Below are 17,754 nucleotides of genomic sequence, written 5' to 3'. Positions count from 1 at the left end.
TCTATGTAGCTGTTATCTGAGTGAGAGAGCCTGTAATGCTGCTATGATTTATCTGTTGTGTGCATGGGGGAATTTTGGACTACTGCCACCGGTGTTGCATCTGCTTGGTGTGTGAGGGAAGCTTGCGAGCTCCTGTGCATGCCATACCTGTTCTGAGCGTGAGGGAAGCTTCCTGCGATGCTCCCTGTGAAACACCTCATATGTGTGTCACATGTGAGGGCTGACTGCACTGCAGCTGCCGCTGTTCTTGGTGGGTGCTGAATGTCTTCTCCGCAGGTGAGTAAACGTTTCACTGTTGCTAAGATGTGTATAGAAAGCACAAAGGAGGTTGGGAAAGGCGCACATGTGATACATTGTACAAAGAAAGCGCAGAGGAAGATGGAGAAAGGTGCACATGTAATAAGTTGTACAAAGAAAGCACAAAGGAAGATGGAGAAAGGTGCACATGTAATAAGATGTACAAAGAAAGCACAAAGGAAGATGGAGAAAGGCGCACATGTGATACATTGTACAAAGAAAGCGCAGAGGAAGATGGAGAAAGGTGCACATGTAATAAGTTGTACAAAGAAAGCACATAGGAAGATGGAGAAAGGTGCACATGTAATAAGTTGTACAAAGAAAGCACATAAGAAGATGGGGAAAGGTGCACATGTGATAAATTGTACAAAGAAAGCGCAGAGGAAGATGGAGAAAGGTGCATATGTAATAAGATGTACATGGAAAACACAGAGGAGGTAAGGGAAAGGTGCACATGTAATAAGCTGTACATAGAAAGCACATAGGAAGATGGAGAAAGGTGCACATGTAATACGTTGTACATGGAAAACACAGAGGAGGTTGGGGTAAGGCGCATATGTAATAAGCTGCACAAAGAAAGCGCAGAGGAGATTCGGGAAAGGGGCACGTGTAATAAGCTGTACATAGAAAGCACATAGGAAGATAGAGAAAGGCACACATGTAATAAACTATACATAGAAAGCACCTATGGAAGATGGAGAAAGGTGCATGTGTAATAATTTGTACATGGAAAGCACAGAGGAGGTTGGGGAAATGCGCACATGTAATAAGTTGTACAAAGAAATTGCATAGGAGGATGGAGAAAGTCACATGCGTAATAAAGCTGTACATAGAAAGCGCATAGAAGGATAGAGAAAGGCGCACATGTAATAAGTTGTACAAACAAAGCACATAGTAAGATGGAGAAAGGCGCACATGTAATAAGTTGTACAAAGAAAGCACATAGGAAGATGGAGAAAGGCGCACATGTAATAAGTTGTACAAAGAAAGAACATAGTAAGATGGAGAAAGGCGCACATGTGATAAGTTGTACAAAGAAAGCAAATAGGAAGACTGAGAAAGGTGCACATGTAATAAGTTGTACATGGAAAACACAGAGGAGGTTGGGGAAAGGCGCATGTGTATTAAGCTGTACATAAAATGCGCATAGGAAGATGGAGAAAGGCGCACATGTAATAAGTTGTACAGCACAGAGGGGGTTGGGGAAAGGCACATGTGTAATAAGCTGTAGATAGAAAGCACAAAGGAGGTTGGGTAAAGATGCATGTGTAATAAGCTGTACAAAGAAAGCGCATATAAAGATGAAGAAAGGCGCACATGCAATAAAGCTGTACATAGAAAGTACATAGGAGGATGGAGAAAGGCGCACATGTAATAAGTTGTACATAGAAAGCACATAGGAGGATGGAGAAAGGCGCACATATAAAGTCAAATACAAAACTGAGAATAGGACTTAAAAACTACTTTGGGTAACTAGGTGAAGGGGTCACAGATTAATGTTCACACGGAGGAAAATGCCAATACTGATGCTTGAATTCAACAACTAAATTACCAATGTAAAGACAACAATTCAAAACATGTATGGGCTAATGAATAGCTCTTTATTCTGGAGTATTTTCAATTATGCACAGTTTTATAATTAGTGATGCAGTTCAAAACCAAATTATATGACAATGGAGAAGTGTGGCTCAGGGGTTAGAGGCGGCAGACCCGGAAGCTGAGATCGGCCCTGGACCAGGGTTCAATTCCCCGCCTCGACGGGGGTTGGGCTCAATAATTCCACGGACTCGATAATTCTCGCTCTGGTGCCTACTCGATTCACGGGTTCACACTCTGCGACTCTGGGCAATAGCTTGCTTAATCTCCACAACGGCCCCTCGCGGCGGGATGCCTGGCTTTCACCTTGTGGATACCCTGCCGGGGTTATCTCACAGGGGAATACCAGGACGGGTTCCCTAAGCAAGCGCATAGATGCCTGCGATGTGGGCGATTTGCGCTATATAAATACATGTACATTTACATTTACATTTACATACATGTTTTGAATTGTTGTCTTTACATTGGTAATTTAGTTGTTGAATTCAAGCATCAGTATTGGCATTACCTCCCGTCCCTCCCTCGCCTTCCTTCAGTACAAATGAGGCCCCGCCTCCCACCCAGACCCACCCCCAGCATAAAAACTCTGCCCGCCCCCACCTCCACCTGTTTTTTTCTGTCTCCCTAGTGGGACTTACCTTTCAGCTCCTCCCTGTGGCGGTGCCGGGGAGTCTTCGGTCTGGTTCTCTGCTACGGCGGTGCCCTCTGCAGCGTTCTCCTGGCGGTGCCTCCTCTCCTCGTCTCCCTCGTGGTGTGGGGGCGGAGCGGTGGCTCAGGAATCCTCGGCGGTGTCCGGCGGTCCTCCTGTGGCTGGGGCTGCGTTTCCGGGTCGGGCTGTGTGGCTGCCTCCTCCCGGTATGCTGTATTCTCGGAGGCCAGGTAGGGCGGGTTTCGGCCCGTTTTTCCTATGTTGTTTCTGCTTAGGTGGTTCTCTTGCCCTGCAGTGCGGCCCTTGGTGCTGTGGCTTGGCGGCGGTTCTCGTGCCTTTGGTGGCTCGGGCTCTGGCTGCCTGGGGTGCGTCTCCGGCCGCTGCTCCATGTTTCCTTGTGATGGCAATCTAGCCTTCTGGAAAAAGCCTGGATTCAGTACGGTGACTCCTGGAGATGCCGGGGATTGAACCCGGGGCCTCATTCATGCGATGCTTGCGCTCAACAAGGGTGGTGCTCTTGGCGCTTGTCTGCCCCTGGGTCGCTGGGGGTTGTTGGGGCTTGCTGCCTCTTCCCTGCTGCTGGTTCTCCGGTCCCCCTGGGGTGCCCTGACCGCATGGGCTCCATATGGGGGTGTTCTGCCTCTCGTGTCTGCTTCTGTTGCTTGACTTGGATGAGGCTGCTCTGTCCAGTGTTCTGGGGTTCGGCGGGTGGCTTCTGTGCCCTCCCATCTTCATCCTGGGGCTCCTGTTCGGGGCTGTTTCCTGGGATTTGGGGGGTCCTTCTGCCGCCTTTGGCGTTGCGTAGGGCGCTGGGTTCTTGTCATGACTTTTTCGCTGACCTCCTGCACTGGTCGGGGGTTGGGGGGGCTTTGCTCTTTTCCTGCCGGGCTGGAACTGTGGGGTTCTTTCTTTGCTGTTCCTGGCCCTTCTGGTTAGGGCTTGACCTTCGTGCCCGGTGTGGTGTGTGGCTTGCGTTGCCCGTGCGTGGTGTTTTCCATGCTGTTCCCACTGTTGTGCGCTGCTCTGTCCACTGTGGTATGCCCGGCTGGCGATTGCCTGTGTGTCGTGCCGTAGGGCGGTCTCTCCTCTGTCCTATGTGTTCCTTCTGCGCTGTGTTGATCCTGGAAAGTTTTCGGGTTTCTTTGCGCGCTCGGGTGGTGTCTGGGGTTTAGCTTCTGTGCTACTCATCCCTCTCTTCCTCCAGTGGCTTTGCCTCTTGGTGGTGGTCGCCCTTTTCCTCCCGTTGTGCTGCCGGACTCTGTCCTGGCCGTGCTGCTTGGTGGGTCTGATGTTCTGCTTGACTGCTGCTGTTGCGCTGGTTGGCCTGTTCTCTGCTTCTTCTGTGCCCTCCTGGATGTTGGGTTTCATGGAGTTGGCGTCGGCGGCTCGTGGTGGCTGGGTGTCGCCACCTTGGCCCTCTGTTTGCCTTGCCTGGGATGGGGAGTTCTGCCTTTCCCGCGTGCCTTGCACTGGGGCCTTTCCGTTCTCCCCGCTGTGGGTGTCTCCTCTGGCTTTCGGGTGCTCATGGTTTTGGCCTTTTGTTCACCCTAGCTTGCTGCCTCCTTTTCTGGGTGCCGTGCCCTGTTGGGTTCCTGTCACTGCTGTCTGGTCCGTTCCCTGTCAGTGGGTGGTCGTCTTTGGCGTTTCCTCCTCTGTGTCTGCGGGACGTTTCTGTTGACGGGGTCCTATGTGCGGTGGTTCATGGGGGCTGGGTCAGCTTGGTGCCGGTTCCTCCGGTTCGTTGGGGTTCCTCTGCCGGTGCCCGTCTCCGGTTCCTGCTGGGTGGCTCTCCTGGACTGGGTGTCCTGTCTGCTTGCCTTTTGTTCCCTCTGCTGGGTTCCTGTCGGTGGGGCTAGGGTTTGGGGCCCGCTCCGTTTTATTGCTGGGGCTGTGGTGTCCGGAGGCTTTGTGCCTGTTCCGGTTCTCCTGGGGGTCTGCTCCTGGCTTCGGCCCGATTTCTTGCTGGGGCTAGGGTGTCCGGCGGCTTTGTGCCTGTTCCGGTTCTCCTGAGGGTCTGCTCCTGGCTTCGGCCGGTTCCCTTCCGTGTGTTGGCCCTTCGGGCGGCTTTTCCACGGGCTCTGCGTGTGGTACGCACGTTTCTGGGTTGCGTCCTTCCCCTTCGGACTCGGGCCTTCGGCCTGGGTCTTCCGGCATGTCCGGTTGCTCTCGTGGCTCTCCATCTTTCGGCAGGGGTGTTCCCTCTTCCTTCTCTGGTCGGCCTCTTGCGACTTACGGCTGGAGTGTCTTTTTGCTCGGTCTGTTCAGGAGGTCCTTTGTGGTTCTTCTGGTGATCGGGCTTTTGGTGGCCCGGGGTGTGTTTTCGCTGATCCCATCTCTGGGCCTGGGGTTTGTCGGGGTGCCGTCTTCGGGCTGTGCTCGGCCCCGTTCCCTTGTCCGGGTGCCTGGTCTCTCTTCCTTCGTGGGTTTGGGCCTTTTTGTCCCAGGGCTCCTTGGGCGGTCCTGTGGCTGCGGGTGCTGGGGCGCCTGGCTTCTGTGGTGTTTCTTGTTGCCTGGGCTAGTTTTCTTCTTCTCTGCCTGTCCATCTGGCTCCTGTTGGGTTGGTCTCCGGGGTCTGTTGTCCCTGCTGCCCTTGTCGGTCCGTCCCCGGGGGTGCTCTCCTGGTGGCTCGGCCGCTGTTGCCTTCTGGCCGGTTGTTCACTGGCTCCTCCGGCTCCGCTTTTGGTGGCTTCGGTCGCCAGCCTGTCCTTGGCTTTGCTGGGTTCTGTTTGGGTTCCGGTTCTGGTTCCTGCTGATCTCCCGGGGGTCCTCTTGCTGGCATTGGTCCAGGTTCTGGTCCTTGATCCTTGGTTTCCTATGTCCTGTGTATGTGGACTCTGGTCTGGGTGCTGGGGCTGTCTGCTCTCTGCCTTTGGCGGGTGGCCTGTGTGCTGGCTGTTCTGTTGTGCTGGGTCCCTCCTTCCTCTTGGGGTTTCTCACTCCTTCCCTGTGTCCTGCCTGTTGGTGGGTCGTTGGGGCCTCCCTGTGGTGGTCCTGTTGCGGCGCCTGGGTGGCCCGATTCTGGTCTCTGGGCCAGGGGCCCGGGTCTTGGGGTGGTCGGCGGCTGGCCCTCTCCTTGGCCTCTAGGTTTTTCTGTGTGCCTTCCCCTTCCCCCTCGCTGCTTTTCTGCTGCTCTGGGCGTTTCTGGTGCGGGCCCTGTGGGTCTGTTCTCGGGGGTTGGTTGCTCCCTGTTGGCCTTGAACTCCTTGTTTTCCTCTCCTGTCCGGGCTGTGTTGGGCTCAGTGTGGGTTCCTTCCTGGGGTTCCGTGCCCTTTGATGTTCCGTGCCCTTCCCCTGGGTTCTGTGCGGGGCTTGCCCCTGCTGCCTGGCGGTTGTGCGGCTGGCCTTGGCTGGGTTGGGGGTTCTCGGCCGGCTGGCGGTGGCTTGCGGGCTTCCCGTCGGTCCTCCTCTCGGCTGTCCTATGCTTGGTGTTTGCTGGCCCTTTTCGGCCCGGGGTTCTGCTCTGGTGTTGTTCCCGTGGTGCTGGCCTCCTTTTTGTGTGGCGGTTCGCTCCTTCTGGGGCTCTTCTGGGATTGTCGGTGGCTCCTCTGCGGGTGCAGGGGGGCGGCTTTCCTGCTTCTTGGTGCTACTGGCTTCCTTGCATGTTGCCTGGGGTCTGTTGCCTGGTTTTCTTTACCGGGTCTGGTGTGTTTGATTCCCTGCCCTGTCGTGTCCTTCCCTTCGGGGTCTTTGCTGCTTGTGTTGGATGTCCTGTCCGGTCCGCCCTTTGGGCTCCTTTGGGACTTGGGTTGCGACTCTCGGCTTTTGGGCCTTGTTTTTTGGTTGCTGTCGCCCCTGCGGGGCACTTGGGGGGTGTTTGGGCCCTGTCTTGTGCGTTCCCTTCTGTCTGGTCTGTATGGTTCTGCTGGTTTTGGGTCCGGTTCCGTCCCTTGTCCCTCCGGTGGCTCGGCGTTTTCGCTCTGTTAGGGGGTGGTTTTGCCTGTGTTCTGTCCTGCTCCTTCCTTGGCTGTGGAGTCTCGTTTGCTCTGTTTGGCTGTCCGGCCTCTTTTGCTGTGGTGCCTGCTGGTTGTGGTGTCCTTCCGGGTGGTGGACTCTGTTTGTTCGCTTTGGTCCGACTCCGGGGTTTGCCTTCCCCCGCTCCGTGGGGTTGTTGGTTTCGGTCCGCCGTCTTGGTGGCTTTTCCTCTGGTGGGGGTTCAGGCCTCAGAGTCTTGTCCTCTTTACGAGGCCAGGGATGTTGATCTGCTGTGTTTTGGGCACTGTTTTGTGTTCTTTGTCACTCAGTTGTCCGTCCCTGTTTTCTTCTGCTTGCTATGTCCTCATTTGTACTGAAGGAAGGCGAGGGAGGGACGGGAGGTAATGCTTCCATTTCTAACGATAATGGCATTACTCCTAGTCCTACTCCCTCGCCTTCCTTCAAGGACCCTCCCTCCCTCCCGGTGCGGTTCAACTGAGTGCTAGCTCGGCTTGTTTGTGTACAGGTGGAGGTGGGGGCGGGCAGAGTTTTTATGCTGGGGGTGGGTCTGGGTGGGAGGCGGGGCCTCATTTGTACTGAAGGAAGGCGAGGGAGTAGGACTAGGAGTAATGCCATTATCGTTAGAAATGGAAGCATTTTCCTCCGTTGTTTACATTGTCAGGCTCAGCCTTACTGATTAGAGCCAGCCCCATTTGGTATTAGTAACAGATTAATGTACAGCATGAACGCTACAGAAAGGTGGGGCAGCTGGAGGAGTACAGTTCTGAAGGTCCTGGCACAGAGGGTAGGGTCGGGATCAAAGTATACCCACCTGCCTGTGATTTTAACTTCTATACGGTAGCATTTTCCAATTAATGGGTCATATGTTGTATGTATATTTATTTCTGTTTCGCTGTTATTTTCTGTGTATGAAAATAAACATCAGTGTGACACGAGAGTAAAAAGCAGAGAAAGGCCAGGGTTTGGAGTACGAGGCGGTTGGAATGAGCCGCCCTCTTAGGAAAGATGTGCTATTGCTTCCATGTCCCATGAGGAATAAACAATGCTTTTATCAACCCTGCCTGTGGCGAGCACTCTTTAAAAGACCGGCCTCGTGGGAAATGATTGTACAATTGTAACCTTCCTGAAACTTTCTTTAAAAGAAATGTTGGACCCAAAGAGAACATACCTCCTCTATGAGTTATCCATGATCTTAAGGGGGTAGAGGCATTGCAGATCTTTTGGGTTGTACGACGGTACAACGCTGGTAAATACATTGCATGCATTTGCCTCGCATTTTTTAGCACGCATGTTTTTTCCGCGATTACGCATTTACATCGCATGCCAATACTACGCATTGTTTTTATATTTAGAAACAATGTATTGTGGGGGGAGATCTCTCCCCCCAACTTACCTTAAATTTGTGGCATTGGTAAGCGATGTAAATGCATAATTGCGGTAAAACAATGCGTGCTAAAAAAAACGAGGCAAATGCATGCGATGTATTTACCATGTTGTAAAGACTCAATCAATCAATCAAAGCATTTATATAGCGCACTACTCACCCGGAGGGTCTCAAGACTGTTTCCCATCTCTTGTTCTGTCCTTCCTTCTGTGAGTGCCCTGGTACCAGAATATCAGAATTGGAAAATCGTCTGACAAAAATGTCAGTTCCAAAAAGTATTTCCCAGTTGGTGGTATTAATAGATAATCTGCATCCAATGGGACGATATTTTAGTAAGCTGTATTTAAGACACAATATTTATTTCAGCTGACTACAATATTCTGACATACAGCCCAGGGAGGTGTGGGAGGAGCTCTCCTCCCATGCAGTTCCGGATTACCAAATAAGCAAAGTAGGGACTGGCCTATGGGCCGCACTCCTTTTAGGTGCCATGCGACAACGGATCAAAATAATATTGATTTGATCGTGAACGAAAATTACAATCAAGTATTCTAAAATATTGTTTATAAAAGTTAGAAAAAAAATGAATCAACTCAAAAAACCGAAAACTTTACATTAAAGACTGTATAGAGATAATATCGTATTAAAGTAATGTATCCATTAACAACTTAAAGTTACATGTCTACATTCTCGAATGTTGAACGAGGGCTTAGAACCAATGCCTGGTCAAGCAGAGAAGAGGACTAGGGAGGGGGAACATTGAATAGAGTTCCATGGGATACAATGGCAGATGAGTGATGATCCTTCAGGTCTACTGTGATTGTGATTAGATAGGCGTGAACTAGCCTACACCAGCAGCAGTTGGGAGGGAGGGATGAGGGTGGGTAAGTTGGGGATTTAACATGGACATATGGGATGACTGAATGTTTATTAAGCCATTTGTTGACCCTTGTGATGTTTACCAGATAAATGTGTTTTCTACAGTAGGGTTAAGCACACTGAGGTTAATATGCTAGGACACTCCTACAGAGGAGGCTGAGTAACTAGATAGGGCAACCGATTTGTGATAGCACTGACGTTCAGCAATTACCCATTAGGGCTATGACGGGTAGAATGTTGGGATTGAGGAAGGGATGTTATAGAAAAGCAGATGCAAGATCATCCTGCCGCACAGATGCATTGGTAGATCACTTTTATGTTTCTGACCTTTCCTAGCTAACGCCGCCCGGCCTCCGGGATGTGGGCTAAATGGTTGTGTGATGTTTACTTACCGACCTGTGGAAAACAACTGTTAAAGATGGGACTATCGGCACAAATGTTTGAGTATTTTACAACTCTGCAATAAAAACACATTTTACAAAACATCCATTAACAACTTAAAGTACATAAACCATAGACACCAGATTCAGGCATCAGTTTGTCTCTTAAAAGCTCATCCCTTGGTAGCTGTCAGTTTGAACAAAAATCCAGTGGATTGGGTATTAGGAGATAATTTGAGAGGGGTGGGGGGCAAATTTCGACTGCCTAGAGGCCTCCACAGGGTTTAATCCAGCACTGCTCCTGCATTAGTCAGTCACTACTTTCCTACCTTTAAAAGTATGGGTGAAGTCTGGAGGTAGGGTACAGCATTGTCAACAGTCACTCTTCCCATTGCCACCCCTTTCAGAGAGGCATCATTGATCGGTGCTGTGTTTGTGGGTGTTGTAGAGACAGGCCTACGCCTGGCTCGAGAGAAAGGTCAGGCTCCGACTCGCCAGAGGAAGTGCTGGTCAGCGCTGTGCCAAGGTTTTTTCATATTTTTCATTACTCCCTGGGAGGGTTGCGACAGGCGGATCTGGAAGAGGCTAAGGAGTGACTGCACCGTTAGTGTGGGGAGGGATGGTTAAGATGAACTGATCTTGAGTTCACTCTCTAGTGTTGTGAAAGTGCTTGAAGAGGGACTTGAAACTAGAGCGTGCTATACCAGTCTGTTGTGTGATTGGACAATTGAAACTAGAGGTGGGCGAGCCAGCAAATTAACAGTAGAGCCAGAGCTGAGCCACAGCCGAGCCAGAGCCAAGGGTCTTGCTCGGTTCTTGGAGCCCGTGCGCTAGCCAAGTCCTGAACATGTTTTCTATGTAGTTCAAAAACCAGACATTACGTAAAATTTGATAAAGTCTCTTCAAAATTCTAAAAGTTTTTTTTATTTACCATGTAGAAGCTTTGCCATTAATACTTCACATTCTAGTATTGCACTGAGAAGTACATTATTAAAAGTGACCATATTTAAACATGAACCACTAGTGAACTAAGAGGCTAGACAGTTCTCATGTAAACGCTTTACTTGGCCCCTATTATTGTAGAGCAACATTCCTCATATTAAGACTTTTTTTCTACCTCAAGGTTATTGATAGTTCTAAACAAAAATGTCATCATCAAAATACATAAAACAATCACAATAAAAACATCTAAAACAGTTTGGGCTAAAATATACACAAGATAAAACATTCAGAAGTGTTAAATTTGAAAACATGTATATACAAACATCGATTAAATATACATTAGCTCAGCCACCCTATAAGACTTCAACCTGGCATGTTGCTTAGCAGCTTTTGCCTCTTTGTCCAGGTCACATGTATAAACATGGACGCAACCGCTACCCTTGAGGTATCACTTTTTGCTGATTCTGTAGGCTTCTCCCTCTTTGAGCACCTTTCGGCAGGAGGTATATATACCTCATGAAACACAGATAGAGGCCCATTTCTGAAAACAAGCGCTTTATTTCAGGTAATGCGGCACATTACTTTCTCAGTCCATGTTTCGGGGTTAGCCTTGATCACAGAGAGAAAGTTCAAACAAAGTGCATGCGTGCGTGCATTCTTATAGCTGTACTGAACCACGTGACTGGTGGACCTACAACTTCCAGGATGCAACGGGAATTGCAAGTAAGTGCTGGTTTTCAGAGACAGTTCTCGTTATTCATTTTCCCGTGAATTGCATATTAAATCACTGTGGAGATCAATCACAGATGTTTTGTAGCCAGCATGGTGCTTGATAAACTGTTGTCCTGATCCAAAGCTTACGTCCCCAGCACACACACATATATGTATGTAGGTATATATATATATATATATATATATATATATATATATATATGAGAGAGAGAGAGAGAGAGAGCGAGAGAGAGAGAGAGAGAGAGAGAGAGCGCTTCCTGAACTGGACTGAAGGTACTGGAGTGCTTGACGTAAGGACGCGTTACTTAACATAAGGGTACCATGCATTGTTGGTAGAGATGGGTAGAAGAGGTGATTTGCGCAGAATCACAGGATGTTCAGCCTATGCTGGGACTTGAACCTGGTTCCCAAGTTCCACAGTCCACACCTCTGACCCTAAAGCCACATCCAGTACACGGTGAGAGAGGCAAGCAGAATCCACCTGAACGCGCAGCTCGTTATGGGTTCGAGGTTCTAACATGTCCTCGAGCTGAGCCGGAGCCAGACTTCAGGCTCGAGCCCGGCTCGAGCTCTCAGTGGCTCTCCCACCTCTATATGAAACATCATTCGAATTGCATCCATTTTATTTCAGCCTGGATCACCCTGCAATCAATGGCTAGCGACCTCGTCTACAGGTCTATGCTTAAAGTGGAGGCATTTTAATTACATATTAATAACATTACATCTTAATTTTTCCTTTAGATTTACACTTTTGTGCAGATATCTGATTTAAAGGGTACCGAAAGTGTACGCGCATGTGTTGCATTTCGTTTTTTGCCATACAAAACATTGACAGTATTTCTGAGGTGTTTTACATAGTTATGTGGCAGTATCTTATCAACAAACTAAGTCTGCAGAAGGCAGCAAATGTGAAGTAATGTGTGGCATTCGTAATGAGTCTGACAGTCTGATATCGCTGAATGAATCAGGCAAATTAATTGGTTACCAATTACCTGTCAAGAAATGGAATAAATGTCGGCTCTAAATATCAGGGAGACAATTGAAGTAAACATCTTTGCTGAAGTTATACCATCTCACCACCAAGTGTCGCCCTGTCCCACACGTTTGTAATGCAGCTGTACCCAGCACTCCAAATGTTCAACACTACAAAAAGTGTCTCTCGATTGGTGGAACTAAGACTCAAAATGCTCTCATCATCGGATCAATTATTGATATTGTATTGTATTGGTATTGGTATTAAAGAACTGCTTCCATGGGGATTAGGGACAAAATAAAAGGTAAAAGCTCAAAAGACGAAAGAATAAAAAAAAGAGAGAAAGAGCCCTAAAAAGTTCTCAGAACCACTGTGATATATGAAAAATGATAAAGTACCACCATATTACAAGAGCAACAACACAAAATGCAAAGCACAGAAATATTTTTGTGAGTCCACAGGAAATGCTTCTTTGTATTGCTGTCTATCAATCTTCAAAGCATCAGCACAGCTGATCCAAATTACAAACAAAACGATTAAACCAAAGAGAGGTTCCCTAAATATAAGGGGGTTTTTCCCAAATATTTTCCGTCAATATTAATGCACATAGCTCTCAAGATTTAGCTAGTGAGATTTGTAGGTAAGTTTCTTCCAAACATTCTATACATCAAATACCTTAAATTCTGCAGCCAAATTCACAAATGGTTTCGCGGAGTGACAAACAAAATTGCAAGTGAAATTCTCAATCCAAATCAAGCAAAGCAGGGCAGGTTTAACTCTAAGCAAACTGAACTTGTGACTACAGAAATTCAACCCCTCAGTCGGAATTTAGAAATTTACGGTTGAGGCGGGATTGAGGGATTTCTTAAGAGGCAGCTACAAACGGGAAGCGGCCCCTTCATGAAGAAAACAATTTTTCTCTTGGAGAAAGAAAAAAAAATAATTAAGGGCCAGATTTACAGCCCTAAATTGCATGCGCAAACAGGTTTGCGACCCGTTTGCGCATGCAAAATGGCCCAGGGCCATGTAAAATTCCAAAATAGCGAATCGCAATTTATTTGCGACTCGCTATTTTGGAATTGCGTGTCGCAATTAGGAAGTGGCGTTCCCTTCCTAATTGCATCCAAAAATCAAAGTATGAATGTTTTGTGACCTCAATTGCTGTCGCAAAACACTCGTGAATTACCACCCTCTTCAAGAGGGTGGTAATTCAGTCGCAATTTGGAAGGGGTCCCTAGGGGACCCCTTCCACTTTGTGACCGTCTCTTAAAATATTTTTAAGGGCAGGCAATTGCCACAGGGACCACTACCTGCCCTTAAAAAAATATTTCCTTGAAGGAAAACGGGCTGCATTTTAAAAAACTGCTTTATTTAAAAGCAGTCCCAGACATGGTGGTCTGCTGAGCCCAGCAGGCCACCATACCTGCGAGGGCCTGTCATTCCCAATGGGCTTGCAAATTGTGAGAGGCTCATTGATATTCATTTGCGACCCCATTGGTAATTGCAGACAGTGTTAAACACACTGTTGTACATGGCAAATTGCACTTCGCAAATTGCGACTCGCAAATGAGTCGCAATTTGCGAGACGCAATTTTGCTGGTCGTACATATGGCCCCTAATGTGCTATTTCAATTTTGTATTGCCTTACCCTATGCTGCATATTAAATCCTTTCAAAATTCCATATACTTTAATGTTAAATAAGCCTGGAAAAATCATACTGTTGTATTTTTTCATGATTATATTTAGAATAGTGTGAGAATATGATATAAATTGTAAATTTGTTCAAAAGTTCTGACTTTTCCAGCCCACCTATTACCAATCCAGGCTGACTGGATGGGCCCAATTACAACTCAAGTGGATTAGAAGCCCTGGGTAACATATTGCTCCACATGATTACAGATGGCCACTGCTCTCCCACCTGGGTTTCCCAATTGCAGGAACACAGGGCCCAATGCTACTGGCTGGGATCCAGTTGGTAAAATCACATCTGAATTAGATTGCATGTGCTACCCAACCCTGGCCTCCTGCACCCACCTGACCCCCTTCTAAAACATGGGGCAGCATGGATCATTTGCCCCTTCCAGCCCAAAGCCTACCCTGACCTCTGTCATCCTCAAAGCAGGAGGGAAATGTGAGCATTAATCCACATTGAATTGGGAATTCCAGGTAGCATTATACCTAAAAAAATGGGTACAGGTGGTTCTTCTCCATTGAGTGGAGAAGAACTAATATAGCCGGTAGAGCCCGCCATAGCGGACTCTACCGGCCATTAAAGGCCTGCTCCAGCGTTAAGGGCCTGAGCCGAAGGCGAGGGCCTTTAACAAGGGAGCGGGCCTTTAATGGCCAGTCAAGCCCTCTGCGGAGGGCTCCAAGTTTATTAGAGCATTCCCCCCCTATAACGCAGAATGTTCTAATTTATAAAACAGAGGCCTCATGGAGCCCGAGTGGGTTGAAATCCCTTCGGACTCCGTGAGGCCTTTGTTCACAGTAACAGCCTGTGAACAAACATTGTAATGTTGATGCTCTGAGCTCCTACCAGGCATTAGAAGCCCCGGAGCACTCAATTGATTTCAATGGAGCTCCCAACATTCCAATGTCCTAATATTAGTCAGAGGTAGGTGCGAGGCTAGTGGCCAGAAATATAATTTTTATGCATGCAGTATCCGCACACCTAAACCCACCCACTTGTACTTGGACCCTATGTGTTTGTATGTGTCTATATATATAAATACTTTCAATAGGCACAGAGCTTGAAATGGAACAAGGAACCTAGAGCAGGAAAGAATGTGCTGTAGTGCTCTGCTCTTTACAGAGCTGCACTGTGCACATGTTGCACAACACTTGACAAAGCGATTTGCGAAGTGGTATGTGCCCAGCCACAGTGTGTGGGCTTGGCTGTGTGGGCACAGAAGGGTAGGGCAGTGCAGGATTGCTCTAATAATGCCTATGTGGTGCTCATGCTCATATACTCTGTCGGGTGGATTTACTCTGATTTTGCGTCAAGTTTGTGTCACTTTTGTCGCGCTGCCCCAATGCAAAATCATTTTTTGGTATTTACTAAGCCATGCACAGCCACTTTGTGTGTCTTTGCCTGGTTTAGTAAATACAAAGAAAGTCAAAGCAGTGCAGCCGAAAGCGCTTGGAAAGGCATTCCATAGGTGGAGCATGCATCAGCATACAGCACAAGATACAGCACTCCCTTCTTAACAGAAGACCCAACAATGACAGCTACAACTCACCTACCTCTGCTGAGGTGTGTCTGCTGGGAATGGCAGTGTCTACCATTATACTGTGTCTTGCAACACCTGCAGACTCCTTCAGTTTCCGGTTTGATTTAACAAGTCCGACTGCTTGTCTTTCAACGTTTGGATGCCTTTAGCTTTCCGTATTTTAAGTTGCCGCCATGGTATTGATCAACAATGTTTATTAACAGGCTATTGCCTTGAGTTTAAAAAAAGGATAATCTAAAAAAAAATATACAATTACCCGTCACTGAGTTCAACTTTCACACGGAAGATGTCACTTCCTGTGATGTCATTGTGGGCCCAAAGGACACATGCTGTAATTTCCACAGCCCCGTGATTTTATTACAGCTGTATAGGTGGATATAATAGGTTGTGGAATAATTGTGAATAAAGATCGTCAAGAGGAGGTGCTCCTCAGACATTAGTCGTAGGCAAGCATGCGCATTCGATAAGGTAGGTTTTATCGAGCGAGCCTGCTTGGTTATGGATGAAGTGAAGGAGGGCTTCAGAGCACTGAGGTTGGCCTGCAGAGTAGGTTGCAAGATCTCCTGACCATCAACATGGCTCTATTTTCAAAGTATGCATCGTGGCATTGAAAATACGGGTGTCCACCGCATGTCATCACTTTCAAGAGATTTCTGTCCAACTACAGTAATAACATTTCTAACAATTCTAATTTCTCGTTGCCTGCAGGTCACAAAAGAAACACGAAAAAATCTGAACATGAGCTCAGCGTATGTTGAAAGCCAACAACTGCTGGTGTCCCAGAAGGACTACAAACTGTTCCGCACACTCATGGTGCTGATGTGCTCCTTCTTCTTGATGTGGAGCCCGATAGTCGTCACTGTCCTCCTGATACTGGTGCGGAACTTTAAGAAGGACTTCCAGATCTCCTCTTCATTCTTCTTCTGGATCATGACGTTCACCTTCGCCAACTCAGCTCTGAACCCCATTCTGTACAATGTCAGCGATGTCAGGCGTAAATGGTGGCAAGTCCTACGCTGTCGCTTGTCGGACAAGAAATCGGATAGTTCCGACACCACCACGCAAAAAAATGAAAATGATCAGCCAGATTTGTCTATTATTGCCAAATAAGTCATGTTTTTATGTAGATTGAGGTTGTTTATACTTTGATTCAATGTAAATTTTACATTAAATGGTTTTCCTAGGTATAGTTTGCTTCTTTACGTTTGAGGAAATGGCAGTTTATAGAAAAGGTCTTTTGTACTCTTTCCACTTGTGGAATCATACATAACTTGCTCTTCTATAGTTGAAACAGCTCTATGTGTTTTTTATTGCCTTTATTTAGAGCCCCCATGCCCCAGTGTCGCAGTGACGCCAACGAGGCCTTCAGCGCATGGAAGTCAAATTTAATCAACGTTCTGAAAACAATGAAAATTCACAATGCATGGGTTTTTGCTTTAAAAACACACTCTGGAATGCCTGGGGTCTGGAGACTTTTGTTTGTTACATCTAGCATTGCTCACTTGCTTTGGATGGTAACCAAAAATGTTCAGGGATCTGTGGATGAACTTTCTGAGCATGATTGTACTTGGACACAGAAGTCCGACTGGCATGGCGTTAACGAGTCATCTAACGCGAAATGATGGGGCCCCCTGCAGAATGTTATAAGGGACACTACCAGAGTCTCCCATATCTCACAGATATTCATTGGCTTTGGGCTGAATAGGGGTCCACTGAAAGGTTGAGGCCCCTCTGAGATATATGCGGCATCCCAGCTCTGCAGGGGCCTGTGTTACACCCCTGCTGTTACCTCTTGTGAATGAAACTGACGTGCCCTTTGGGGGTAGGTAAAGTTGCTGAAGCATTTTAGTTTCACTGATTGTGTCTAAAGTCTTCGATACTCCTTAAATATGTGACTATTGCTATTAGGCCACCTCGATTATCAAATGTTTCAGAAGCAGCTATGTACTTGGACACAAGCTCCCAGTTGGAAACAATGGGCTCTGGGGTCTGTTTTCTATCCACATTATGCCATGTTGTATTTTTTTAATGCTAAGTCATGTTATGTTTTGTAATGTTATGGCATGTTCTGTTCTGTCCTGGTATATTACGTTCTGTTATGTTCAGAGTCCCCTAAAATAGCATCGGGGCAGGTCATAAAAACCACCTGCCTCAGGCGTGAAGGGAGAAGTGACCTAAGTTGTTTTTATGATTCTTGGTGGCTCAGTGGCGATATAACTGGTGGGACTTGAGCCAGCCTCGCAGAATCTTTTTTGTTCAGTCACTCTAGTTCTACCAGCAAGGCGAGGTTCCTAAGAGGTTTGTACCTGATGTTTTAATGCTGCTCACAAAGTGACCCAGGCAAACCACTAGGTACCACAGTGATGAATTTTCTCCAATTCACTTAGAAAAGTACGATCCCCTTGATCTAACTTCACAATTCAACACAATTATAGGCAAACAATAAGTAACCAACTATTAAAAAACTTGTACTTTTATTCAATGAAAAAGTTTGTGTGAATACTATTAAAAACAAAATATAATACGATACCAGATAAAAATTAATAAAGAAATTCACAAAAATACAGTTAAAATAAGGCTAATACAGAGTCGATTATGACCCGCATAATCACAAAAACAGACAGAAACAGGTAAGACATGCAATTTGTTCAATACAGTTTGCACATTCAATTTCCTGTGAGCTCACTTAGTTCTATACATAGATTTAATCTGTATTTCCTCAAAAGTGATGGAATCCTGAATTGTACATGTAAAGTAC

General features: G+C 47.2%; 1 protein-coding gene across 1 annotated transcript in view; it reads left to right on the top strand.

Annotated features, from left to right (window-relative positions):
• Positions 1-16,183, top strand: part of FFAR4 (free fatty acid receptor 4) — a 192,433-nt gene extending 176,250 nt beyond the window's left edge. Inside the window, exon 3 of the mRNA XM_086922483.1 lies at positions 15,705-16,183. Coding sequence (XP_086778609.1) covers positions 15,705-16,106 — 402 coding nt within the window. The 3' untranslated portion in view covers positions 16,107-16,183. The remainder of the gene's footprint in view (positions 1-15,704) is intronic.
• The last annotated feature ends 1,571 nt before the right edge of the window (positions 16,184-17,754 follow it).

This window comes from Lissotriton vulgaris, chromosome 5 (genome assembly GCF_964263255.1).
Source record: "Lissotriton vulgaris chromosome 5, aLisVul1.2, whole genome shotgun sequence".
Classification (NCBI taxonomy): Eukaryota; Metazoa; Chordata; class Amphibia; order Caudata; family Salamandridae; genus Lissotriton; species Lissotriton vulgaris.
Note: the sequence above shows the minus strand (reverse complement) of the source record. Positions and strands in the feature narration are given on the sequence as shown.